The following is a 27931-nucleotide window of genomic DNA, read 5'->3' as shown; positions in this document are numbered from 1 at the left end:
CTCTGATTTTGTAAGACACTCTCAAATAGGTTGTTGACGTTGTAAGTAGCTCAAAAAGGTCACTGACTTTATTAATCAAGTTAGGGCCGTTTAGATTAGCTTATTTTTAAGCTTATGCAAACAGCTTATGCAATATAAATTAGGTTTTATGCTATTTTATAAGTTCACACCATTGAAAATTGTATTTTTATAAGCTATTTTATCATAAACTACCTTGACAAACTTATAATAATATATAAAAATTGCATAAGTTGTTTGCATAAGCTCAAAAATAAGCTAATCCAAACGGACCCTTAGTCCATGTATTTAACGACTTACTATTAATTAAGTCCCAATATTTTAATAACTTACTATTAATTTAGTCTCTAACTTTATCCACTTACAATCAATTTAGACCCTAGCATACTTTTAGAAAGACTAATATGAATAAAATTTGATAAAGTCACTGGCCAGTTTGAGAGCGCCCTACAAAGTCATGGACCCATTTGGTGGTTTACTCATAAGTTTTTTAAATATATTTTTGTTTTGAGTGTGGAAACTTGTGTAAGCATTTTATGCTGTGCTGATAAGTGATATCTTGTAATAATTGCAGGTTGTGACGCCGGTTGCACCACTAAGCCAACAGGTACCTGTTATTTTATATTGTAGTTGTTGTGTACTTTGAAATTGGAAAACATTATGCTTTTTGCATATTGATATCTTGTTGAATTTTAACCTCCTTAGTTACTCTTCTCGTTAACCTTTATTTATTTTGTTGGGGAGTTGTTATGACTTATAGGCAATTATGTGTTTTGAGTTTTTCAACTGACTATCAAACTTTGCCAGTTAAAAATATGGGTACATCTGTCATTGAATGCCAAACATTATAACATTAATTCAAATTGTGACTCTCTCACTTTTGAAATTAATTTTTGTTGGAATTTTATTAAGTGTTAGATGTGATTTGATTGTCATAATCACCATGCTATATTTTAGGGAAGATCGTGACTTGATTTACAATCACATGATTTATATGTCTTATTATGTCCTTTACTTATTCTAAGTAGGATCTTGAACTTGACAACCTTGCCAACGATCCTTATGTAGATGATCTTTTTATTATGCAACTTATTTAGTACATTTGGGTTTAATCATTGTATATTGCAGGCTGGATATTACTGCCGAGTTTGTGAGTGTGTGGTGAAGGACTCTGCAAACTACTTGGATCATATTAATGGAAAAAAACGTATGTAGTTTTTTGGCATGTTTCCTCTGATATTTAGTGTATATCTTGCTTTAATTCCCTTCAATTCGCTCATGGTTATTCTTACATTATCCCACAGATCAAAGAATGCTGGGCATGTCTATGCGAGCTGAACGTTCTTCTCTCAAACAGGTACAGTCTTAGGTACTAGAAAATGCAATTAAAAAGACACAAATAATGTATTGATATCGACAAATTCAGGCCTCTGTCAAAGAGATATCAGGTCCTGGGTTTTGAAATTAGAAGGAAGGGATGGCATAGAAACATTTAAGAGTTTTGCCAACGTGTGTCCTAAGGGCACATGTTAATGAACCTAATAGTAGGATCTTTGCATTGAAAAATACAACATTTTGACTTTTGAAAAGTTCAATGCACGCCTTTTAAGACAAATATTTTTATATTGGTTTTTATCATATGCCCTAGGGACACATGTTAGCATTTTTCAACAATTACACCATTCTTAGACAATTAGAGGGTGCCCCCAATCTCTCCCTAATGTCCCAAGTCCCAACTAATTCCAGCCTACCGCTCCTCTCTTCTCATCCCATCCATATAATCTCTTGATGCCGCAATGCACCTCCCACACACATCTTCCTCTACTATAGCCTCTACAGTACACAGTGAGTTATGTCATCCTCTCTCTTAATTATGATCAGGTGATTTGCACCTCACAATCAGTTCTGGTGCACCCCTCCTCTCGGGCTTCATCTTGTAGACTTCTTTAGCTTGGGTCTTGAGTCTGCATCATTCAGATTAAGATAGCCTTATTATAGTCTATTAATTCTAATGACCATGCCAGTACATTTGATATTGCATGAAATAATATATTTTCTTCCCATCCATGCATGCATGAGTACTATTTTTGTGTGTCATCTGGTTTCTGTAGTTTTATATGTGCCTCTGCATGACAGTTGTATTTATGATGAATGCAGGTTCAGGAACGTTTTCAAGTTCTTAAGAAACGTAAAGACATTGGAGCCTTTACAGAGAAAGGTAAATATTAAGATAATAGAAGGGAATTGGCTATTTGTTAGATAAAACGTTGCAACTTTAATGAAGTATATGTATTGTTTTGTTTCCTTCTTAGCCTGAAATTGTAGAAGTTCAACCGGCCTTTCAAATAAGGTTGGCGGTGGATCTTTAACTAAAAGTTTGGAAGTCATAAAATAATTTGCCAATATTTTAATTAGTATATAATATTTTGACTACTTCTTGGAGAGTGATATGTAAATTTTGAAAGAATTGATGTTGAATTTTCAAATTTTTTGGTTGCACCCATTTACAGCTTAAATGTTCTGTCACCTTAATGTGGAAATCGAATTTTACTTTTTTTACAGATTTTGATGACAGGGTCTTAAAACACCAAGAAGAAGAGGAAGAAAGAAAGCGACTGCGTCGGGAAAAGAAAAAAGAAAAGGTCTGAACTGTGTGCTGATTACAGTTTCTTATTTTAAATCAGTACTGATACAAAATCTTGGAAACATCCTTTTTCTTCCTCCCATTTTTGTCTAGCTTTGTACGGTCTGATTTGCTTCTGAGTAAAATGTCAATACTTAACTGTTAATGAAACCATCTATTTATCTTTTTTAATGATATTTTAACAAGTCAAGATTTGTCTTTTCCCAAAGCAGCAATTAACTATTGTTCGATCTTGGTTTCAGAAGAAGGAAGCTGTAGAAGAACCTGAAATGGATCCTGATGTTGCTGCCTTGATGGGGTTTGGTGGTTTCCGCTCATCTAACAAAAAGTGATATGCTTCTACATGTAGGATGAGCTGTGTGTGAAATTTTGAGCAATGTTCTGCAATATTAGACAGAATTTTGTAGCTAACAGTTTGGTTCTTGGTGGCTTAAGGATGAACCTATGGTCAAAAGATATATAGTTGGGATCAAACAGTAGTTGCAAGCTGGTCCATAGATAAATATCCATTCCTAAGATTCAGTTTGGTTTGGTTATTGTACATTACTTCTGTTAGCTAACATGATGTATCATATGAACTTGAAACATGTATTCTCTACCATTGTTAATGTGGGGAGTGTTTGTTGAATCAAAGAATCCTTGGACGAGAACACCGAGAGTGTCTGGGAAGTGCTTGGTGCATGTTTGGGCATCATGATGTTCGCTAAGATTTTGGCAAACTTACCGTGACACCAAACATTCACTTGGTTATATGTACATTGGCAACGAAATGTAGTGCCAATGTGTGATACGTTGTTTTTCGTTAAACCATCCTAAAATGCAACACTATGTGGATGAGTATTTTCTTTTGAAATGTGAATACTGTTCGAGATTTTTGGTTTTCATATTAATTATCACATTAACACATATCTCGTTATATATGTTTGTTGGTTTCACAATACTAGTAAGAAGCATATCTTTTAAAGATTTTTATAGAGTAAATAGGCTTGTTGCTCATTGAATTTGTATCAACTTATCAAATTTAGATTGGTCTCAAATTTTCACATGACAAATTTCCAAATTCGTCTTGCCGAAGAGATTGATACAAATTTAGGAACTAATTTATTTTGTGGAAGTTTACGGACTAAATTTCCAAATTCGTCTTGATTAATTTATATAAAAAAAAGACTTCATCTTCTACCTCATTGTTAGTGATCACAATAATGGAAATCTGAACAAAAGTTTTAAAGATACTCCATCTTTTACCTTGAACACCAGCACTCTAGCATTGTCACTCACACTTAAATTTTAACATTTCTTTGATTCCTAATCAGTGTGAAACTAATCATGAATTCTAACATAATAAAATCTGGACGTATATAGCCAATATGTATAGAAGCAAAACATTGCAATTAAAATTAAAGCAACATTGACAAGTAATAAATAATTGTTTTCCTTAAGAAAAAGTAAACAAGTAATATATACTCCCTCCGGTCCTTTTTATAAGAAACAATTTGGAAAAAAAATTTGGTCCTTTTTATAAGAAACAATCATTAAATTTATTCTTACAATTCCATTTTTACCCTTATTAAATTGTATCCATTCCAAAGTTATGCATTAATTAGAGTGATATATTCCCTAAGGATAAATTAATACACCAAGGTTAATTTTGGAATAGATTGTAAAATTTTAGAATTTTTATTAAGAAAGATAAGGTTTCTTGGTATGTGTGTTTTTTCCAAATTATTTCTTATAATAAGGACCGGGAGGGAGTATGTGTGTGTGTGATGAAGATGTCACGAACATAAGCTTGTGAAATGCGCAACACTTGAACGAAAATATCGTACAAATGAGAAAGAAAATATTACTGCCAAATAAAGCAAAAAGTGGAGATGCGGGGTATCGATCCCCGTACCTCTCGCATGCTAAGCGAGCGCTCTACCATCTGAGCTACATCCCCATGTATTAATTATTTCTCACATAATTATGGTATACGTAATATGTATGAGTGTTCCAGTTTTAGAATTGGACAAAACTTACATGCATTTCCATACATGCATTTCTTACTTTTTCACTCACAAAGAGGTAGTTTTTTTTATTAAAAAATAATTTTCTTTTATTTTTTCAAAATGAAAAAACACAAATAACCACCTCTTTGTGAGTGAAAAAGTAAGAAATGCATGTATGGAAATGCATGTAAGTTTTGTCCTTTAGAATTTAAGTGTGGAGTGAAGCCATTAAATAAAGCAATTTATAGCATCATATCATCATGTGGTAACCAACCATTAATCAGTAACTAACTAACAAGTAAATTAGATTTGACTCAACAATTTCATTAGTTTTTTCCTCTCCCCCTTAATTTACCTTTTATAATAATATTTGGAATTGCAATTTTTGGGTCACAATATTTCTAGATTAGCCAGCCCCACTGCAATTAAATTAGAAATCTAGCAAGTATTACTTTCTCCAGTTTTAAATATAAACCAAAAATAAATTTGCAGATTTATTAAATAATCTAAAACATTATTTTTTTACTTTTATTCAAAATCAAAGAGAGTACCCAACGTAATAGGGAGTATAAATTTTGTACACTTTGCATCAAGTGACCGACAAAAATTAATGAGACTCTACCAAATCAAAAGAAGAAAAAAAAAATCAATGTGGTTTGGAGACTTTTTGTACTTTTACTGGGCAGCACTGCATTAATGGGTACTTTTGTGTTGATTCCCATCCATTCATTTAGTTCATCCAAAAAAAACATGTGTATAATTTTATTACACATTGTTATAGTTTTATGGTGTATAAAATAAACCTTGACCCCAAAAAAAAAAAACCTTGATTTATGCATAAGTTAATTTTTATTATTGAGTCAATAAATTGACTAAATTCTATCATTTGATTTAATAGGCATAATGTGATGATAAATATAGTCAATAATATTATTGAAAGAAAATAAATAACTAACATTAACAACAATAAAGTTATTGATTGTTTTATAAATAGCCTTAAAACAACAGCTTAAAAAAGAACAGGGTTATATTTGTGAAGGAAAAAGATATAACTAAATCATTTGATCGTGAATAAGTGCAATCTCTACTCAAAATAAACGTGCAATTTTCAAATATTGGTATTGTTTGCCATTTAATTTTATGCATCAATTCTTCATTGATTTTGCCAAAATGTACTTCTTAGTACTTTTCACGTGTAAAGATGTACAAAAAGTTCAGCTTGCTTAAGATTTGAGCCTCACAATATTTTAGAAATGAAAAATAATCAACCAAAAATTAACTGAAATTCTGTAGGTTCCCAGTCATTTTTTATAAATAAAAATTGAAATATACTGCAATTTCTTGAACAGCAATTTCATACCAACAACACCTCCAATTCATAAGTACAGAAACAAACTTAAAGATATGAGATACCAAACCATCTCTTGCTAAAGGACCTATTTGATATACTGAGAAACCCATTTGAAACCATCACCATAACCCATTTTCTTCACAATACTGCACATGAATACCTCCATGGGACGAACATTTGAATCTGACAAATTTACCTTACCCTTGCCAGTGGTGAAGTTGGTCAGACCCAAATGGTGACGCAATTCTTCTTCTGAGGCAGCATATGGAATATCTATTTTGTTTCCAAGGACAAGGAAAGGGACATTTGCCAATGATTCATCAGAGAGGAGAGCATCCAGCTCCTTTTTTGACTCGGCAAATCTTTCCTTGTCATAAGCATCAACCAAGTAGACCACTGCATCTACCTGCATTACAAGTAATGATCAATAAACTAAAGAAATAATGAGCACAAGCACATACTGTTTCTCGGTTAAAATGTGAACAAGTTACTGAGTTGGTAAATTGATTCAGAGGCACGAATGTTTAATAGGTACTATAAGCATATCCTCCAGGTCTAAAGTTAAAAAGCGGCTATCAGTAAGTTGTCACCAATTCATCAATGGTTACCGCCTCCAGTGAATCAGATAAATAATGGATATAGTACTAAAATAGGAGGTCACAAATCTTTAGTTTTGGTTGCATTCATGTAATTAGTTAGATATTAGGAATTTTAGAACATTCTGCAACAACATATAAGTTTTTTTATTATTAAAAAACTTAATGACTTTTTTTTTGAAGAAGCTAAATTAGCCCACTCAAATTGGCGCCAGAGAGAATCGAACCTCAGACCTCAAGAGGAGCACACTCTCAGGTCCCAAGCCAATACCAATGCACCAACCCAAGTGGGTTTAAAAAACTTAATGACTATGCTGCCAATTATAGTACTGAGCATAAGAATAGTGACAGTTAGAACTAGTTCATAGATTCTAAGCCAGATATCTTATGCAGCTCAATATCTGAAATCATTAGATTATAACCACAGATTAAAGTTAAATAGGACCACAGGACTTGAAATATCTAGGGGAAGGCCTAGTGGCATCAAATTTTCCATGATTAAGATGTTCTCCCACTTGGGTTACACTAGCCACAAAAGCTATTATTTAATCAAAACCACAAAAGCGTACTTAAGACATAGAGAAAGAGAGACCTGGGCATAGTAATCTTTCCAGACTCTACGAGCAATCTGATGACCCCCCAAATCAAAAGCTTTAAACTTGATCTTCCCAATACTCAACTCCTCCGATGTTGGATACTGTGTTGGCTGATGCTGGACTAGTCTCTGCAAAACAAATTCTCATAATAAAAGAAACATCAAACCAAGACATAGAGATAAATGACATAGCCACAACCAAAAGCCGCCACAATAATTTCAGTGATATCTATATACTTTAAAACACACTTGCTAACTATCAAAATAGAGCTTGCCAAAACCAGAAGAAGAAAAAAATGTAGTGGGAAAAAACAAGTAATACACCAAAACAAGTTAAATATGTGGCACTAAGCCACCAACACTTTTGATCGAAGGTGTTTTCAGTGTCCAACACTAAAACGTACTACCTCCACGTCCCAAAATATAAGCAAAAATGAGTCAAAGAAACTTACTGTATTTGGTTAAAGATTTGGACCAAATACATTCACTTTTATTAACACAAGTGAATACATTCAATCATGTTATTTTCTCAAATTATTACCAGTGTCCACGTGTCAGTGTGCATGTGTCCGGTGTCCATGCTTCATAGAGAATAAATAACGTTGATTTAAGAATCTAAGTAACACAGTTGTTAATTTTCTCAGTAATAATAATAGTAGCATTCAGATACATACATGTATAATATACCCTTTTGATCCTAGAAAACTGAGCTAACGGTAATAATTGTAAAAATCATGAATCCCTTTGACTAACAGAATATTCAACTAACGTTATCAACACTGAACAGTAAATAAGGTCGCAGATCCAAAAGAACAAAATCGGTAATAATAATAATTGGGAAAATAAAAATAAAAAGATGAAATTGAAACGAACCTCGTCTTTGAGCATATGAAGCAAGGTGGTTTTGCCGGCGTTATCGAGACCTAAGAATAAGATCTTAGCCTCTTTCTGCCATAATCCAAGCGATGCTAGAACCCCATAAAACCAATCCACCAAAAACATCGTCTTTTTTTACGATCGAATTGAATTGGAATAGTAGATGAATATTAATTCACGGTTTAGAGTTGAATGAGTTAACCTAACCACAAAAAGCAGAAGAGAGAGAAGAGAAAAGTGATTTAGTTATAATCGCGTTTGCAAGTAATTATAAGAAAGGATCCGTTTGTTTACTTTTGTTGTAACTACTATTCACATGTGGGACTATAACCGGTCACTGCCTCACCCGGTTTCGCATTCTATTTGTATTTCGCATCATGTATTCGGTTCATTAGACCATTTAATCTAGTTCTGATGTTCGTTCTGTGATTTCAGTCATTTCCAATCGTAGTTGCTATGGATTGGACCTCCTATTAAGTTCAATGTCAATCATCGCTAGACCAATCTTACCAAGTTCAACGTCAATTATCACTAGATCAACTAACTATTAGTTTTCACATTATAATTTAGAAAGAATAGTATATGCATAAACAGTGTAAACTAATTTCATAATGTTGTTGTTTTTTTACAAAATTTCATAATGTTGTTTAATATCGGTGTATTATGTCAAATCATTTTATTATACTCCATTTCAATTATATGACATAGAGAAATATTTTATTAATCGAATTTTAGTATAAAATTTATTTAGACCGACAAAACATATTCATTAACCTCTATAATTTAACCATTTATTATAAATTAAATTCATATATTTTTAACATTTTATTATAAATTTAATTTAGTATCTAACATAATGATTAATATGAATAAAATTTGACTAATCAAATATTTTCTTAAAAATATTTATAAACCAGATGCCATCTTGAGAGCATCTTATAAATCGTGGACGAATTTAATGATTACTCAATTGCAACCTTAATTTGTGGCAAGATACATCATTTTTCACTTTGTTGGTGAATTATTTTTCTCCTTTCTTAGGACTCTCGATTTGAATTGCCCCAAATTTATAATTGACATGTCCTTCTAAAAATAAAAGAAGAGGCAATCCAAATTTCCACTTTTAATGAGAGATGAAAGAAGATGAAACTTTTGTTGCACTTGGCTGGTGTAATAACCACATAGCACAATGAAAATTTCATGGGTGTTAGCAGTTCTAAAGCAGCTCAAAAAAATTTATATAACCAATTATAATATTTTAAATCGTTATGGCTCGAGACTCGAGAGTCTCTCGTTGACTAATATAAGATTCTCACACATCATTATCAAAGGACAACTATGAGATTCTTATGGTTGGTCAACGACAAATTATGTTGTTGCTTACCTACAAATTTTAAAACTGCAATAAGATAGTCGAGATAATGTAGTTAAGAGGAAAAAATACTGAATGGTAAAACGTAAGAATGAAAGACAATACTCATAAACAAAATCAATACAAACGTTTCATCAAATAATAAGCAACACCTCTACAAAAATTAATAAAAAAAATACTATCGTCCAAGGGCCAAAAAAATAACCATTGATCAACATGCAATTTATCGAGTAACCAATAATACTTTTCAAATTTATCGAGTAATCAATCGTTAGTTGGTTCAGTGGTAATTGACGCTGAATTTGATAAGGAGGACCGCGGTTCGATCCCGCAACTGCGATTGGCAGGAAGCCGAAACCACTTGATCGAGTTAGACAAAATTAAGCATACACTTAGGCCCATATATGTTAGCTATCAAAACGGGCCAAGTCCATTAGACATAATTCGCTACACCCTCTTTCTGCATAGCAACATACATAAGCTGCTTCTTCTTCTTCTTTTTTCAACAGAGAATCAAAACTGGAAATTAATCTTTTTTCTTCTTCGTAGAATAATTTCCTTCCTAGTAGTATGTCGTATTTCATACGAAGATCACAACCTAGGATCACTACCACCTTCTCCTCGTTTCTATACAAACTTGTCGGAAACTTGTCTCAATCGCATCCCATAATTCCTTCACCAACCTTATTTTCTTGTCGCCATTCCATTCCATTTTTCTCTTCAAGGAACGGTTACTCTCACGGGCTATCTCCCACCCGGGCTCGCTTTTGGGCCTCTCAGCCCGCCGCCGCTGAACCCTCAACCTCCGATGGGCTCACAGTCCAACAAATTCTAGCCAACAATTGGCCCATTCTCGACGAAAACGACAGCGATTGGAAGAGTCATGCCATGGCTATAGCTCAATCTATTCATTTGATCAAACGCAGGTTACAGGTAAATTAATCATTAAAGTATGATTTTTTAATAGTTATTAATTCGTTAATTACTGTTTATAGTTGTTTTAGTTGAACCCATTTGAAAAAAATTTGATTTTGATTAAATGTGTTTATGGTGGCAGTGGAAGAAATTGAAGGTTAGGTTGGATATGTTATCAGCTCAGTTGAATAAGGAAGATCTTTGGGATGATCCTGTACTTGCAGGTAAAATAAACCGGGAGCATGGTTCGCTTCTTGGGAAAATGAAAGAGGTGAATGGATTGGAGGAAGAGTTACTTGAACATATTGAAATGATAAAGCTTGCTCGCGAAGAGAATGATGCAGAATTGGAATTGGTGGGGACTCGATTCATCACCTAGGCATGTATTCATTTGTTTTTTAACTATAGGGTTTGAATTAGTAGAGAAGAGTGTTGTATTTAGACTTTGTTTGGATAAGTAGCTTGATTAAGTTCTTATAGCATAAATGTTTATCCTATATAAGCTATTTCTATAACAAAAGATAAAACAACTTAAACAAAGTTAAACTGTTTTCATATAAGCTATAAGTTTTCATAAATAAGCTGAAAACAAACTTATGGGCATTATGCTGTTTTCGTAAGCTCAAGTTAGCCAATCTAAACAGGCTTATAATAATCTATTGCATCACCTTGGCATATCATAGTAAGAAATTTTTAAAAGATAGTGGATTAAATAATCATATATTGAAATGTTTGATAATAGATAGAGCTCAACATACTGTGAGATAAATATAATTTCGAGTAAATATGCAATCGGTGTCTGCAGATTGCAGACCTAAATATGGAAAGCATGTTTTATTGTTGCTTCTTTTCTTTCAATATTTGTAGTGTTAGATAGGTACTTTCTTACTGATATATGCCAACTCATATTCATGCAGACCCTGTTTTCCTTTTCAGGAATCAATGAAAGCATTGCTTAACATGAGAAGAAATGCAAAAGAGAAAGAGCTAGAGGCATTGCTGGCTGACGAGCAAGATTCTTGTTCTTGCTACATTGAGGTTGTAGTTACAGATATTTAAAAGTTGTTATTATTGCATATGGTGCTCAAGTAAAATAGTGTTGTATCATGCACAAGTTTTTATTCTCACTATTGAATCAACAGGTCCCACCGTATCTCACTTGATCCAACGATGAGATTTATTGAACCAATGGTGGGAACAGACTTGTGCATGGTACTATTACTCACTTATGCACCATAAAAGTAGTATTGATGTTTTTCTTGATAAGTATCCTTATATCCAATACCCCAATCTACGTTTACGAACTTGGTTTTGCATTCTCCACACAAGAATATCTTGCAAATGTGTGTGTGTGCCTATTGATGTTATTTAATAATATAGGTTCAGGCTGGGGCTGGGGGTACCGAAAGCATGGACTGGGCTGCAATGATCATGGAGATGTATAAATTATGGGCCCAACGACGTGGATATAAAGTTACTGTAATGGAAGAAATGCGTGGTGAGATTGCAGGAATCAAGGTTCTTCTTCTTACCATCCTCCATGTGTCACTTACGCCTATTTTTTATTTTTTCCAAATAGCTCTTATATGCTAAATTTGCATTTAAGCTTTGAGCAAATTACTGTGTGGATTCTGTATCCATTTGGGTTGGGCATAAAGTTTTAACATACTCTAGGCTCGTGTCGCCCTTTCCCATAGATTAACTTTATTTTCTATTATCGGGGACTGCTTGTTTCTGAACAAAATTCAATATATTTTTTCAGCGAGCTACAATCAAAGTAGATGGTGAATTTGCATTTGGATATGCCAAAGCAGAAATAGGAGTCCACAGGCTGGTGCGCATATCACCGTTTGACAGTAACAAGCGCCGGCATACTTCATTTGCTGCTGTTGCAGTTATTCCAAACCTCGGTGAAGCATCTTCTCGTGTACAGATTAATGAATCTGATCTTCGAATTGAACGATTTCGCTCTAGTGGTGCTGGTGGACAGCATGCTAATACTACTGAGAGTGCTGTAAAAATAACTCATATTCCTACTGGAGTTACTGCAACTTGTCAGAATGAAAGGTATGAAATACGGAGTATGTGTACAAGTTCATGCATTGGCTCTCACGTTCTTAGTTTTGAGTTTGGCTATTATTTTGAAAACAGGTCGCAACATCAGAATAAGGCTTCAGCAATGGCTGTGCTTCAGTCAAGATTAAACCAGCTGGAGATGGCACGCCAGGCGCAGCTGAATGCCCAGCATACACAATCCTTCACTGACATAACCTGGGGTAGTCAGATTCGTAGTTATGTTCTCCATGTATGTTTGAGATTGTACATTTCACCTCTTTTCTTGGCAGATTTTGATGTTCCGGGCATTACATTAACTATTTTATCTGTGGTGCAGCCTTACCGAATGGTGAAAGATCTCAGAACTAACTACGAGGTTTCAGATCCTGACTCTGTCCTTCAGGGAGACCTAGACGGTTTCATCATGAGCTATCTATCAGCTTCCTTAGATAAAAATGAAGATGATGCTTAAATTAATTAAACTGCCAGTTTATGTTGGCACCGGCACAGTGCATGTTTTTGTGCTCAAATGGATATGTGTTTCGCATTTTTAACGGTTTTGCACAGGTGAAGTTCACCGTCATACAGTTGCTATCACATCAAGGTATACTAGTGTACAAGGAGTCAAGGATACATGTTTGCCTTCCTATGGGTATTTTCACGGTCATAAATAATTGAGTATCTACAATTAAATACGGAAGCACGAAGCTCAAAAGCTTGATTGATTATAAGGGCTTGCACTGCCCAAATAACTTCTCAGCGACCTATGCTGCGGCTGCTCATGATTCATGTGCTTTATGATTCATTTGTATATTGTATATTAATAACTGTAGATGGTATTTGACATTTAGATTTTTTTTCTTCTCCTGATAAAAGATACAGACAGTACCTGTTTTGCTAACTCTGCTCAAGGAATAATGGCAGCGGATAAATTTTTGTAATTTATTTTTATGAATGAACACGACTCATTCTTATGGTGTGTTTGGTTTGGCGTTTAGTATGCTATTCTCGTGTCTCAATGTGATACCGACTGTGATTTTAAGGAAAATAATAATCGTAGCTTCTCTTCAGTGGCACAACTCCACCATGGAAACAGAGACTTGGGAGTAAAAGATAATATAAATTTGATTAAGCGTGACCTCTTATGAAATCCTTCTTGGGAATGGCAGGCTTAATAATCAAATCACATATTAATCTTGAAATTGTATGGGAGGGGGTGGGAGGAATACATGACTCCATTAGTGGTGACCGTCCAAGGTGGGATGGGTTAGGTTCAATAGCCGATGGTGCGTCCAAAGGTGGTCGCACAGCAGGCTGTGAAGGAGTGCTTAGAAGATTTAATGGTGAATGGATGTGGTTTCTCTAGAGGGCTAGGTACTTGTAGTGTATATATGACGGAGTTATTAGGAGGAACATAGGGCACTGGTCTGTTTGGTACAAATGATTTAGAGAAGAGAAAGAAAGAAAAAAAGAGTAGAAATAGATAAAAGTGTGGAGAAATGAGAAATATGAAATTCAAACCTCAAAGCTCATCCGATAATGTCTTTAGTAACTACCAACTGGGCTATTCTTACGGACTCATAAAATCAGATTTTATTCAAACAAAAGAAGAGATTATTTTCAACAATATTTTACCAAAATATATACTATCTACATTGGATTTCAAGATTTATTTTCTATTACGATTTCAAGATTTGTTAAGTCCTACTCCTCCATCCCAAAATATAAGAGAAAATTGGTCAAACAAAGTTAATGTATCTAATCCAAATTTTTAATCAAATACATCAATTTTCTTTAACCAATTTTCCTTTATATTTTGGGATGGAGGGAGTACATTAACAGTTAAACACCGAAAATTTCTCATCCCATTACCCACTTTCTCACCACACCCCTGGAAATTCCATTTTTGCCCTTGGTCAAAAAATTCGGAACGCGTTTTCTGAATTTTTTTAGTTCAAATTTGGAAAAAATTCGGAAAACACATTCCGAAGTTGTTTTTAAAGGCAAAAAAAATTCGGAAAACGCGTTCCGAATTTTTTGACCAAGGGCAAAAATGGAATTTTCAGGGGTGTGGTGAGAAAGTGGGTAGGTGGGATGAGAAATTTTCTTAAACACCACCACCACCCCTTTTGGGCCCACGAGAGCCCATTTAACCCCAACTGTCCGGCCCATACCTCAATTCAAGAATCTGTTTTCTGTTACGAATCTTTCTTTGTTCCCTGTTGTTTGCAGAAACAACGTTAATTTGTTTGTTGTTAATAATTGATTAATTGGGTTATGTTCCGTTTAATAACTGTTTCTGTGATGCCATGGATTTCCAGAAGAGGAGAGTTCGGTTTCTTGTAATTATCTCTGCCATCATTCTTCTTAGCATCACCGGTATGTAGGTACTACCTCATTTACCATTTTATTTATTTATTTATTTGTTTATTCATTTTCCATTAATGCTATTTCAATCATCTTTTGTTTCACTACCACACATCATTCACATTATGTGACATTAATTTGGATTCTAATTATTCAATACTCAATAATTATTATAGTATTGTTTTCTCATCTTTATGACTTTATGAATAATAGTAATTTGGAGAAGTTTTCCTTTCATAATCAGGTTCATCTTATTAATTAATACCAATCTTGGAGGAAGTGTCTGTAGAGTCAATTCTTATTATGAAATGGAGAAAATGGAATGGAATCAACATTTTCATTGATGTGAAATGAAGATACAATAGGTTTATATATTAAATGTAAGGTCTACACTAAAGTGTGTGTACAAGCATGTAGAGAATCCTATTAAAACTAAGCTATTAACCCGGTAGCTTGTGATGCAAGGAACTGATGGATTCACTTGATTTTTCTGTTGTGGCTTCATTCTTATCATGCTCTAATAATTCTCTCTCCAAATTGTATGTGATAATAGTTCTTGTAATGAAGAGTATAGTATGAATATCTTAAGATAAAATCCCTTGTTTTGACCTCAAAATTTGGCTGCCAGACTGCTTTAGGAGATGAAAGATGAATCTTTCTTTTCTAACATGGAGTTTGTTGTGTGTAAATGTTTTAGATCAATTGTTAATTACTATCCTTGGGTTCTCATCTTTGACAATGAAAGCCCTTCAAAATTATAATTTCAGCTTATGCTCACACAATGTTTGCTCCATTCAGCTAAAAAATGCAGAGAGCTTGTTGGCGAGAAAGCGTCATCCAAAACTGGGAAGTTTACATTATTAAATTCCTTTGATCTCGGCTCAGGAACTTTAGCATGTCTGGTTAAGGAAAGTGTGAAGCTCTATGTTAACAATATTAGATCTGCTCATGTTGAAAAAGCAAGGTCTGTTGCAATCCGGTCTGCTCTTGTTGATGCTGCTTCGCAGGGTATGTCGCCAACTGTGGCAGAAAAACATGCTCAGAAACAAGGTGCCAAAGCGGCTAAATTGGCTACCCGTAAGGCCAATCGTATCATAGGTCCCATCGCCTCTTCCGGATGGGACTTTTTTGAAGCTGTTTACTACGACGGTACCCTTTCAGAAGGATTCCTCAGGGGAACCGGTACTTTGTTTGGAACTTACGGCGGAGGCTTCATGGGAGAGCAAAGGCTTGGAAGATTTGGTTATCTTGTTGGAAGTCAATTGGGAAGTTGGATTGGTGGTAGAATAGGGATCATGCTATATGATGTGGCTAATGGAGTGCATTTCATGGTGCAGTTTGTTAAATCAGATTGAAGTTAAATTCAAGAAACATAAACTCACTATCAAGAAAATTCTTATACAACTTGAAGTTCTTTTTCTTTTGCACGAAAGTCCTGTTTACGACGGCTTTAGAGGTTTACATTGTTCATAGATTTTGAATCTATCTATTATAGGTAAGAAAACATATGAAGACTCTGAACAAAAATGGAAATCAAAAGTTTATATCACTGTTATTCTTAATTTTCACATTTTAATTAATAATTGGATGTAGATGTGTTCTTATTCAATGTATATGAGTCATATATATTTTTAATCTTCAAACAAATATAGTGCACATTTGACTTTATATACAATTTCCCTTCCCCATGTAACCATGTTGCACATGAGTCTTATCTTTTTCTCTTATTGTAAAAACCTATCGTAAGATACTATATAGAAATTGATGTAACTCACGATCAAGAAATTGATGTTGCAACTCACAAACATGGTTAATGATGCAACTCACTAAACATGGTTAGTTGATAAAAAATCTGTTGATTTGGAATTATAACTAGTTCCTGCCAAGAAAAAAAGCGCAGTGCCAATAAACCCATGAGATATTATTTGTAAAAAGTTGACGTGGCAGTTGAGTCATTCGTGACTCGTTCAAAATTGACCTTTTGCAAAATGAGGTAAAAATAAGGGCTAGAAGTGCTATTTTGAAAATTAGGGGGTCAAAATTGCAAATTTCTTAAACTTAAAGAGCCAAAAGTGCAATTTAACCAAAAATTTAAATTAAAGTCCGACCAAAATAATAATTCATTAGATTTTATTTACCTTTAGCCAAATTCTAAATTACTAGAGCCAATTTTGCTAGAAAGTTGTAGGTTAAGAAAAAGAAATACTCAACTTTGTCCCAAAATAAATCATCTATTTGACCATTTTCATGTTTGTCAATGTATAATTTTAATAGTTAATATCTTAAATTATCTAATATAAAAAATTATATATTTTGAAAATATTCATCGAGATAAATCAAACAACATCTCATATGTTAATATTTACATATGTACATACTAGTAGAAAAACATAGTCAAAGTAGATCATATGAATAGTACACAAAGTTAATATTAGGTCATTTATTTTAGGTAGGAAGGAGTAATATTTTAAGACACTAAACAAAGTCAAAGACACTACTAGTACTTTGTACTAATTGCTTGCCAGTATGCACAATTACCATTTCCTTTCATATGAAGTAAGTCTTTGACATTGTATACTCAAAAACAGAAAGTCTTTGGCACTGTTTATTGTTTATTATACAATGGCTTAATGTTAACAGTTATCGTTACGGTTAATTTGAGGGTTTTTTTTGTTAATCCTTTGGTTGGTTCTTAAGAAAATAAGACTCTGGTAATTTGAAATTCGGCCACGAGATAAATAAAATCCAACCAGTAATCATTTCATTCAAGAATTGGACTCGATCTCTTTCGAATGATAATGTTAACTGTCATTGTTATGGTTAATTTGAGGTTGCGTAGCTTGTTATGGTTAAGAATCAATAGGAGAAGCATATAAGCAAAAAATAGAGACAGTTGGGCCAAAGGGCAATATCTATCTGTAGCTGTTGTATGTGACGACAGAAGCATCATTGAGAGGATAAGTGGATTCCTTTGGCCACACGCAATCGTGTGGTTCTCACACTCTTATGCATAAAAACAAATTATTAAGTATCTTTGACTTAATTCATAACCAACCAATGTGCTCATCACCATTATTTTATGCAATCCTTGTCTTACGTAAAGCATTATAAAATATAGAATCAGACTACCGAAAGCTAGGCTAATATACAATCAAACTAGTACAATACAAATTTTAGAATATAAATTAAATATATTATCCTACACAAAGTCATATCTAATTTATTTGTCTAAAAAAAGATCATATCTAATTTAAACTTTATTATTAAAAAAAGTTGTTTTTGAAAAAACTAAAAAGGAAACTTCTATATTTTTTATAATTTTTTTTCCCTCTTAATGATCATAAAAACTTGGATATTTATATGTATCTTAAACTAATTAACAAATTAAATATTCAAGAACGCTTAGATGAGATGACATGAATTTCTTTTAACTAAACCAAAATTCTGAATTCGATCTCTGACTTGGGCATGCAACAAATATTAAAACTCTTAGTATGTGTTTGGTTCTGCGGTGGACACAATTGATTTTGATAGAATTGAGTTTGACAGAATTGATTTTGATAGAATTGAGTTTGATAGAATTGATTTATGTTTGGATATATTCATACAAAAGTGAGTTGAACAAATAATTTGAGTGTAAAAATCAATTCTAGAATGAGAAGCTACAATTTCTAGCTTCAAGTAGAATCCATTCTGGAGGCAGAATCAATTCTAGTTTTGAAGAACCAAACAAGTCAGAATTCATTCTACATGTCCAGAATCAATTCTGACTGCTCCAGAATTGAAACCAAACATACACTTAGGAGAGTTTGCTCCCCACTTTGAGTTTCACAAGGCTCGAGAGATTAATCTTTCCTAAAACGAATAATTAGACTAAGTGATTAATGAACCATTTCTAGAACGAATTGTTGGGGAGAATTCGATTAGGGTTAATAAAAAAACTAACAAACTAAAAAAACAAAATCTTCTTTTTGAGCTTAAGCAGCATCTTGGTTTGATTATTAATTTGATTTGATTTGATAACTCTTACAAAGTGTATTTGCACTATTCCCCTATCAGCGTCGAGTTATCGCATTTGATGCTGATACGGGTATTATCATGTAGTGAAAGTGGCCAATTTGGTAACCATATAAAACACATAAGAATACACATATATGGACCAGGGCTGAAAGGTAGCTTTTGGTTCATATCTATAATTGATGCATATAATGTTCCTTCCATTTTGAGTTACAAGTAGGTCCCCTATTCCTCAGATTCCCTATGAACGGTTGGCGAATTTAGAATGATGCAGTAATAGCTACTAGTAGCTCATTAAATTCTTAGAATTGGAAGTTGAACCTAACTCAATCTTATAAAATTGGCTCTTTTATATATATATATATATATATATATATATATATATATATATATATATATATATATATATATATATGAGTCAGGATCCGTTGACACCAACTAGTTTGACACCAAATGTTACACCTCTCAATAACGTTTTAACCGATATAAATTTTATAAAATCCACCGTTGGATTGAAAGTTTACATCATATAGATCATTTGTGTAAAATTTCAAATAAATCCAAAATCATTTGATATGTTATTGAGATACATCAAAATTAACTGTTTTTGTATTTTTTTAAATGCCGTTAATCTTTATGTGTCTCAATAGCATATCAAATGATTTTGGATTTGTCTGAAATTTTACACAAATGATCTATATGATGTAAACTTTCAATCCAACGGTGGATTTTATAAAATTTATATCGGTTAAAACGTTATTGAGAGGTGTAACATTTGGTGTCAAACTAGTTGGTGTCAACGGATCCTGACTCTATATATATATATATATTAAAACCATCTTACAACCAATGTCGTACTTCTTAACACATCCCATGTATGACGCCAACATTGTTGTCCTTGGTATGCAGATATAAATGGTGGATGGCCGATCAGAAATCTGATAACATACAGCTCAACAGATCGTGGAGGGGATTTTAATACCATCTTAGATTTTTATACTGAATCTAAGTCAACTTTACAAAACCGGCTTATAAGATGAAAATTGTTCTAACTTTATAAAATTTTGATCAAAAATTATGAATCGTTTGATTAAAATAATATGGTTACAATTTTGCTGACCAGTTATGGGTTATTTAGATCCATCATCTTACAATGTGTTTATAAATAAGAACAATCACCATCTTATAAATTAGTTTTGTAAGATTGTGTTTAGATCAATCTAAAATTCTAATATCGTATATATCGAGTTTATTATTTAATAAGAATACATTGGTCACATACTATATCAAGTGATTTAGGTCACGTTCTAGTTATTCAGTCCAATGTGTTTATAAGTGAGAGATATGTAGTCCTCATCAGTTTCATAAGATCGGGTTAAATTAGTTCCAATCCAACCTTTGAAGCTGCATATATGTAATATATTTTATATAAAAAAATGAAAAATTAACATGTCTTCAATATTTTTATATTATACTATTGATTAGATTTTACCATTTGACTAAAAAATGTTTTTGCGATTAAAAATTTAAACAAATTTCATTATTTCTTGCAAGGAAGTCAAATGTTCCTATAAAAATCTATAGTCGTGCTTGTGCAAGCATGGTGTGTTATGAATATTGCTTGCACGAAATAAAGGGAATCAAGACATATTTGCGCACCATTCAAATTGATGGAAAAAATCCAAGTTAAGATTTTTTTAAAGGGATACAAGTTAGCATAAATATAGATTAATTAATTTACTCTTAGATGGAGTATATTTATTTGTGTATATGACTTTCCAGATATATATCTCGAAGGATCTTGCTAATGTGTGTCCTAAAGGCACATGTTAAGAAACCCAAAATTAGAATCCTTGCATTGAAAAATACAACACTTTAACTTTTGAAAAGTGAAATACACAACTTTTAAGAATAATTTTTCTATATTTAGTTGCTTATCATGTGCCCTTAGTGCACATATTAGCTTTTGTCTATCTTGAATGTCAGCGTTACGATGAAATTCATATTTTTTTTTATTTTTTATTTTTGGTAAATAGATGAGAAATGTTAAAGTTATTATAAACTCACACATAAGTGAGAGATTCGGAGTTTGAACACCAATTATGACGTTCGATCTAACAATTTTGATATTTTTATCGGTTAAACTAAAACTTATGAACCAATTTTTTTTTCAAGTGCATAAATAATGTCTTTCAGCTTCAATAAAGACATATTCGGTAGAAACTAGAAATAGAGAGAAAAAATTGACCAAGAAAGAAAAGAAAAATAAAATCAGTGTTCAACAAAAAATACTTGTTCAAAAAAAAAGTGTTCAACAAAAAATAAGTCAGGTTTAGTGCATATTTGAACCCTTTCTCTATAAATTTTTATGTTAGGTCAAACTATATATGATTTTGCTCTGATTTTCATTGAGCTCTCCACAAATACATGGCGGAAGTGTTTCCGTATAGATTTTTTTTGAACAAGCCACATATATATAAATAAAAAGTCTCCTCAACACAATAGGTGCTAAGAAAGACTAAGTAATGTTACAAGAGTCAAAATACAAGAACCAAAAGAAACAAAACATAGGACCAAAAGTCTTCTCCGTATAGATTAGTTGTGTGAATTCAATGATAAAAATAGTCTCATTTACTAATATATATATATAATTATTGATAATATATAAGTTAATAGATTAATTAGGTGATTTGTGAAGTACAATACTCTATAAGTTAATAAATTAATAAATATTACATTAATATTTTAAAAAGATATAATTTGTTTGACAAATAAAAAGATATAATTTTTTTTTTGACACAGTAAAAAGATATAATTTAAAATATAAAAATGTTGTAAAATAGACACCTCAAAATAAAAGGAGGTATTGTTGACCTGCCAAAACTGCTACGAGAAATTACTGATGAAAATAATAAACCACATATTCTTATGCGCGTGCCCTTGAGTGCCCCCATACATTACAAGTGCATGCGTAATGTACGTATCTATGATAAATTAAACCAAGAACAATATTAAACGCAAGCTAGAATCTAAACCAGCATATGTATGATGTATCAATTTTATTTATTTTTTTGCTTATGTAGTCAATACATGTAAGTTCCACATTATTTAGAAAGTGGAAGTTGATGAACACTTTATAAATGATATGACCCGTAAATCTAATTTATTTATTTTGTTACAATGAGCTGAGAATCGAACATATGACATGACCTATAGCGTACTACACAAACTCATCACCACTAGATCAAACTCAATGGCTTATGCGATTCCCGTAAACCTAATTAAGAACACTATACAAGTTTCAGTGGAGTTGGAATCTACTATATGGTGAACCAAAAAATATAACGCGAGTGTGAAAGCAAAGGATTTTGGAATCAAAGATGAGTCAAATTATCTAAACCATCCATACTTCTTTGTGTGTTTTCGTTGATAAAAGGCATGAATTGCCACTTCCAATTCAATCATGATCATGATGTGTCTTATTATTTTATAATAATTCCAGTTTTAATTTATACAAGAGACATATGGATGGAAAAAAAAACTGATGTATTTATTTAGTATTTTAAGTAAAAACAAAATTTATTTATAAAAATATCGAGAAACTATTTTGGGGTATGGAAATTACGTACCTTCTTACTATTTTTGTATGTTATTAGCTATGTTTGGTAAAATTAAGTTATAAGCGCTAGCTTATAGTTGAAAAATTATCTTTATTGCTGACTGATAATTTATAGCTGAAAAGCTAATGGAATAAAAGTTTTATGCTGAACTTTTTTTTTTTTTTTCTTTACATAATATTGGATTGTTTAGTGGATCATATTAAATATTTTTATAGTATATTAGTTGCATAATTTTGTATCAGTACCAAAGCAAAATATGTATGAGTTTGCAAAAATATTACATGCATGGTTGGGACCCCTTATCATAATGTATGAAACTAAATTAGTATCACCATTAGAGATGCTTTAATGTCAAATAATTTATTTTTTTGAACGGCGTCAATTAATTTTAATAATTAAGAGAAAAATAAATGTTCACTCACAATGTTCACTCCACTCTGTTTTTCCTTGATATGAAGTAGAAGCTTATTCTTATCGAATGTTCGTGTAAAATTAATTTATATTGCAATGTATATTTTTTAAACTCATACATTAATTAGTTATAATTTATGGACAAAATAAAAAATATTTACACTATTTTTTTTTTTACATAGATAAAATGATAAAGTTATCATAAACTCGCACACACATGTGAGAGAGTCGGAATTTGAACCCTGATCATGGCGTCTGACCTAACAATTTCAACATTTTTTGTCGGCGTAGACTATCTAAACATGTTAATTAAATCATTGTAAATATATTGGTTCCGATTTTAAATTCTTTCATCCGCCGAATAAGAATATTTTGAAACAAAATTGTATTGTACATAAAAAGAAACTAAACGCAAGATGACAATGTTGATATCTTTAATGTAAATATTCTCTTATTTTTTTAATTATAAGTAATTTTAACACTACTCTTTTTTTCAACACTGCTCTAATTCCAGTAACATATTTTAATAATTTTATTAATTCGCGTTTATAAAACCTATAAAATATTTTCTTTGACACCCCCTATAAAATCTCATTGATAATTTTATAAATATGTTTATACAACTTAGTTAATATCAAAACAATGTATGAAAATGCTTAAAAAAAACCTTCCTCGAATTACCATATCAATCAAAAAAGAAAATAGAATATATAATAATAAAAAAAAAAGACAATACCAAAGTCTAAACTCAAGGGGTGATCCTTGTGGACCCCACAATTGGCCATAAATATTGACCCCTGCCCATGGCCAAGTTGTATGTTTTCTTGAACCAAGTCTTCTCATAACCTCATAGTGTCGACATGGTTTGCCAAGAAGAGGTATTGATTGAAAAAGTTTTAAATTTGTATAAACAAATTTCAAGTCTTGAATCTCTCAAACCTAGCAAAAATGTCGACATGCTTTTCACCGATCTTGTCCTCACATGCATGCCACCTAGTCCTATAGATGTCATAACCCTCCCAAAAACATTGCAAGAAAAAAGATCCCATCTTATAAGGCTATGTGGTGAAGCTGAAGGGTATTTGGAGAGACACTACTCAGCCATATTAGGCTCATATCAAAACCCTCTTGACCATCTCCATATTTTCCCTTACTATTCTAACTACATCAAACTTGGTCACCTTGAGTTTTCACTCCTTAGCCAACACTGCACTCATGTCCCTAGTAAAATTGCTTTTATTGGTTCTGGACCCCTTCCCCTTACTTCAATTGTTTTGGCATCAAATCACTTGCCTTCAACCACTTTTCACAATTATGACATCGACCCTTTAGCCAATTCAAGTGCTATGCACCTGGTTTCATCTGATCCTGACTTGTCAAACCGAATGGTTTTTCACACCAGTGACATATTGGATGTGTCAAACGATTTGAAAGACTATGAAATTGTTTACTTGGCTGCCCTTGTAGGTATGGACAAGGAGGAAAAGAATCGAATCATCGATCATTTAGGGAAGCACATGGCTCCAGGAGCACTTCTTATGCTAAGGAGTGCTCATGGGGCTCGTGCTTTTCTGTATCCGGTGGTTGAACCTTCTGATCTTCGAGGCTTTGAAGTCCTCTCTGTGTTCCATCCTATGGACGAGGTTATCAATTCAGTTGTCATATCGCGTAAGTATCCTATGCCTAAACACTCAATTGATCAAGGTCTTGGTTCCATGATCCTACCAAACAAGTGTTCTGAGATTCAAGTCATTAACCCCCTTAGGGGCCTCAACCATGGGAATATGATTGAGGAATTGACCATTGAGGATCAACTCTTGTAAACTCTTACCCTAGCTGATTTGCATTATATATATCTACTACTTATATACTTAATTAGTGTCTCTAGCACTTGCTAGCTTGAATGAAGATTGGGTTGTGTCATTACAATTTAGTTGTAATATATTTATATTTATGTCTCTCCGAGTGCTTTGTATTTCATGGAGCACAACAGATGTGATTTTCATAATGTTGTTATTAAATTTTCAATAAATATAAAGAGATATTATTGTTTATACAACCTTGCCCATCCTTCTTGTTGCAAAAACTCAATTCAAATCTATTTAAATATAGTATGGATTACATATCATTTATTCATTGCAATGTGAATTTGTATACATTTTACTTCTTTGAGACTCATTATCCTAGCATTCAACCAATTGTTTTAAGAGACATGATTTATCTTGCCGTGGGACTATTTTTTAGGAATTTTTTTCTGAAATTATCCCTATAAATTGTGATATTCTTTGTGAGTACAAACATTTATGCATATAATTGTAATTTTACCGCGTCTTAAATTTGTGAACATAAATCAAGTCAGTTTCTATCTATTGTGTTTGGTATGTGTTTATTTCGGTGTCTCTGGTTCATAGCTTATTAAGCTTTGTTGTTGCACCGCGAAACAAATTATAGTATGAAAGAAAGTTAATTTTGTAAATGGTGAAAGAAAGGGAGTAATATAATGAAAAAGAAAATGTTAAACTTATGAGAGAAAAAAAGGTGAAAATTTTTCGTTAAGCTACTCTTTTATATGATGGCATTGACACAACACAAGTACAACTGAAACAGAATTTTAACTACTTTGCTAAATGTGTAGATAACATAGTTTTGGTACACTTTGACTTGTTTGTTTTAACTTGATTAATTTCAATGGATCAGGAAAAAAATTGCTCTATTCGTGCCTATTGATCAATTTGGCAACATTGCGCCTATCAAATCAAAAACGTCTTTGTTTGTTTGCTTTGAAAGGATGCATCCTTATCTTCCTTTTTCACGATACGTAATTGATGTATCAATCATTGTATTTGGTTGTAAAATTTATGTGGATGACATTTTTAGACATTTTCTTTTTAACTCTCGGTTTATAGGGAAACCGGAACGAAGCCCTACTAATTTGAAATTCGGCCATGTAAAGTCTGTTAAAAAAGTTGTTTCATCTAAGAATAAAATTTGAACTTTTTTATGTACCAAAAAAAAAACACTTGAACTTTTTTTGAATAATTTGTTCTTTGGTAAAACTCATTAACACATTTTTAGACACCTTTGATCATAGAAAGTAACCGATACTAATAGTTCTTATAAAAAAACAAAAGAACCAATCTTAATTTTTCTAACTGTACTTGTTGATCAAATAGCGAGGAATATTTATCTTCACTAATTATGCCAATGCTAATAGAGAAAATATGGTGAAGAATCTAAAATATCCTTAATTGTGTGCATATATGCTCCAAAAGTGGAATATATATCTTGATATTCTCTTCCAATTTCCTTTTTGTTTTTCTTGCAGTGATGGGAACTTGATTTGCTTTGAGTGGGTTGGGCGATAAATTAGAGAGCAAGGAGCTGAACGATGAGAAAGAGGAAGAAGAATGGCAGAGATCGATTAACAGGGTCGGAGTTCGTGGCGGAGACTCTGGTTCAGAGGGTGCAAATTATTAAAATTTATAACTATAATATTTGAACATCTTTCATTCTTTCACATCCATTCAACATCACATTTTATCTCTATCTCTCTTCTTATAACGTCATTCTTTCTCTTATCTAATTTTTCTCAAGGAGTATACACTCATATTAGGAGAGCAAATCTTCTCCAGTGGGAATATAACTGGAGGGAGTCCGGTTTATATCCCCACCATTCAAAATTATTGTGTTTTTTAAAATGATATGCAATGAAAAAAAGTGAATGGGCATGATTCAACGGGAATAAATTACTATAGAGAATCCTTTCTCATCATATTGGCATACACTAAATATTTTATCAAGAAGTATAACTCATATAGGTGTAATAGGTCGGTTTAGTTTGACTTTTTTCAACAACAATAAAAAAGAGCTAATAAAAATTACTCCCTATTATAAGAAATTAGAAAACCCTCGATATGATTATCCTAATCCTAACATAAAACACACACAATTATTCTACAATTATATCAAACATATGTTTTATTATTATTATTATTATTATTATTATTATTAATAATGTTGAAATATCTAAAATGTCAACTTAGGGGGGTGTATTGGATTGGGATTTCATGAGATAATTTTGGCAAAAAAAGTCTTGATGATTTTATGAGATTTTGTTGGAATATATTGATTTTGTGAGATTTTAAAGACTTTTTTACAGAGACTTTTTTACAATCAAGATTTTTAACACATGATTTGAATGGATTTTGAGAGATTTTTTTCAAAAAACTTTTTACAATCAAGATTTCATAATACTTTATATATTAAGAAACTTTTGTATATTAGGCAAATTTTAAAAGAATCAATAAATTTTAATAAAAGAAATTATATTTTTTTGGGAATCCAAATTTTTAAACAAAAAAAAAGCCTTACATTTTTTTCACGTATATGTTTCTAATCACAAATAAAAACCATTATCACCATTGATGGGAAAAGAAGCAGATGAAGGTAACGAAAAAAAATTTGCCGTAAAAAGTTGTATTGAATCAAAAGTTTGTAAAAAAGATGTAGAATTTGTTAAAATATTTTTTTGCAAAAAAACATATTTGATAGAAGAAGAAGAAGAAGAACCGATATAATGATGATGAAAGTAAAAAATCTTGGAGAGTTTGAAAAAGTCTCAAGTCTTTTGGTGAGATTCTTGAACAAGTGAACAAAGAAAAGAAGAAGGAGTGCAGTGATGATGAACTATGAAAAAATAAAGAAAAAAAAATTTGATACAGTGATGATGAAAATAAAAAGTCTTGGAGATTTCAAAAAAGTCTCAAGGCTTTTGGTGAGATTGTTGAAAAAGTCTATCAAGTGTATTTTCAACTAAAAAGTCTTTCAAAATCCATTCCATAGAAGAATCCATCAAAATCGGTAGACTTTTGAATACCAGTAGACATTTTAAAAGTAGTACCAAATCTCAATTGAATACCAACGGATTTTATTGCCCTGAAAAAAAAATCATGTTTGTCTTAATTGAATACCACAAGATTTATTTAACTTTTGTAAAAGTCTTGATTGAATACCTCAAGATTTTTTTGTCATAAAAAAGTCTTTTAAAATCCCATGAAATCTTGATCCAATACACCCTCCTTAAAATAGTAATGTAAATTATTGAGC

At 32.2% G+C, this 27931-nt stretch overlaps 5 protein-coding genes and 1 non-coding gene across 7 annotated transcripts in view; 4 read left to right on the top strand and 2 right to left on the bottom strand.

Moving 5' to 3' along the window:
- Nucleotides 1–3312, top strand: part of LOC123890977 (zinc finger matrin-type protein 2) — a 3957-nt gene extending 645 nt beyond the window's left edge. Inside the window, exons 4-9 of the mRNA XM_045940746.1 lie at nucleotides 593–625; nucleotides 1147–1225; nucleotides 1323–1375; nucleotides 2176–2236; nucleotides 2581–2660; nucleotides 2905–3312. Coding sequence (XP_045796702.1) covers nucleotides 593–625; nucleotides 1147–1225; nucleotides 1323–1375; nucleotides 2176–2236; nucleotides 2581–2660; nucleotides 2905–2994 — 396 coding nt within the window. The 3' untranslated portion in view covers nucleotides 2995–3312. The remainder of the gene's footprint in view (nucleotides 1–592; nucleotides 626–1146; nucleotides 1226–1322; nucleotides 1376–2175; nucleotides 2237–2580; nucleotides 2661–2904) is intronic.
- Nucleotides 3313–4528: 1216 nt separating this feature from the next.
- On the bottom strand, nucleotides 4529–4601 carry TRNAA-AGC. Its single transcript has one exon. It is a non-coding gene; the product is annotated as a tRNA-Ala (tRNA).
- Nucleotides 4602–5925: 1324 nt separating this feature from the next.
- Nucleotides 5926–8364, bottom strand: LOC123890976 (GTP-binding protein SAR1A-like). The gene is made up of 3 exons (XM_045940745.1): nucleotides 8066–8364; nucleotides 7190–7321; nucleotides 5926–6407 (listed from the first exon to the last, which is right to left on the bottom strand). Exons 1-3 carry the CDS (start codon nucleotides 8192–8194, stop codon nucleotides 6087–6089), a joined length of 582 nt encoding a protein of 193 aa, XP_045796701.1. The 5' UTR covers nucleotides 8195–8364; the 3' UTR covers nucleotides 5926–6086.
- Nucleotides 8365–9872: 1508 nt separating this feature from the next.
- LOC123890975 (peptide chain release factor PrfB2, chloroplastic) lies at nucleotides 9873–13384 on the top strand. Its single transcript, XM_045940744.1, has 7 exons — nucleotides 9873–10373; nucleotides 10498–10710; nucleotides 11292–11393; nucleotides 11736–11873; nucleotides 12118–12422; nucleotides 12507–12660; nucleotides 12748–13384. The coding sequence occupies exons 1-7, from the start codon at nucleotides 10011–10013 to the stop codon at nucleotides 12880–12882; spliced, it is 1410 nt and encodes a 469-aa protein (XP_045796700.1). The 5' UTR covers nucleotides 9873–10010; the 3' UTR covers nucleotides 12883–13384.
- Nucleotides 13385–14697: 1313 nt separating this feature from the next.
- On the top strand, nucleotides 14698–16420 carry LOC123890974. Of its 2 annotated transcripts, none has more exons than XM_045940742.1 (2): nucleotides 14698–14789; nucleotides 15576–16420. In XM_045940742.1, exons 1-2 carry the CDS (start codon nucleotides 14720–14722, stop codon nucleotides 16130–16132), a joined length of 627 nt encoding a protein of 208 aa, XP_045796698.1. In that variant the 5' UTR covers nucleotides 14698–14719; the 3' UTR covers nucleotides 16133–16420. The 2 variants fall into 2 exon arrangements, with proteins under 2 accessions (XP_045796698.1, XP_045796699.1); XM_045940743.1 differs by having other exon boundaries at nucleotides 14720–14789; nucleotides 15022–16420.
- Nucleotides 16421–23630: 7210 nt separating this feature from the next.
- Nucleotides 23631–24879, top strand: LOC123890973 (nicotianamine synthase-like). Its single transcript, XM_045940741.1, has one exon. It carries the CDS (start codon nucleotides 23686–23688, stop codon nucleotides 24646–24648), a length of 963 nt encoding a protein of 320 aa, XP_045796697.1. The 5' UTR covers nucleotides 23631–23685; the 3' UTR covers nucleotides 24649–24879.
- Nucleotides 24880–27931: the final 3052 nt, after the last annotated feature.

Source organism: Trifolium pratense, linkage group LG6 (assembly GCF_020283565.1).
Source record: "Trifolium pratense cultivar HEN17-A07 linkage group LG6, ARS_RC_1.1, whole genome shotgun sequence".
Lineage (NCBI taxonomy): Eukaryota > Viridiplantae > Streptophyta > Magnoliopsida > Fabales > Fabaceae > Trifolium > Trifolium pratense.
Note: the sequence above shows the minus strand (reverse complement) of the source record. Positions and strands in the feature narration are given on the sequence as shown.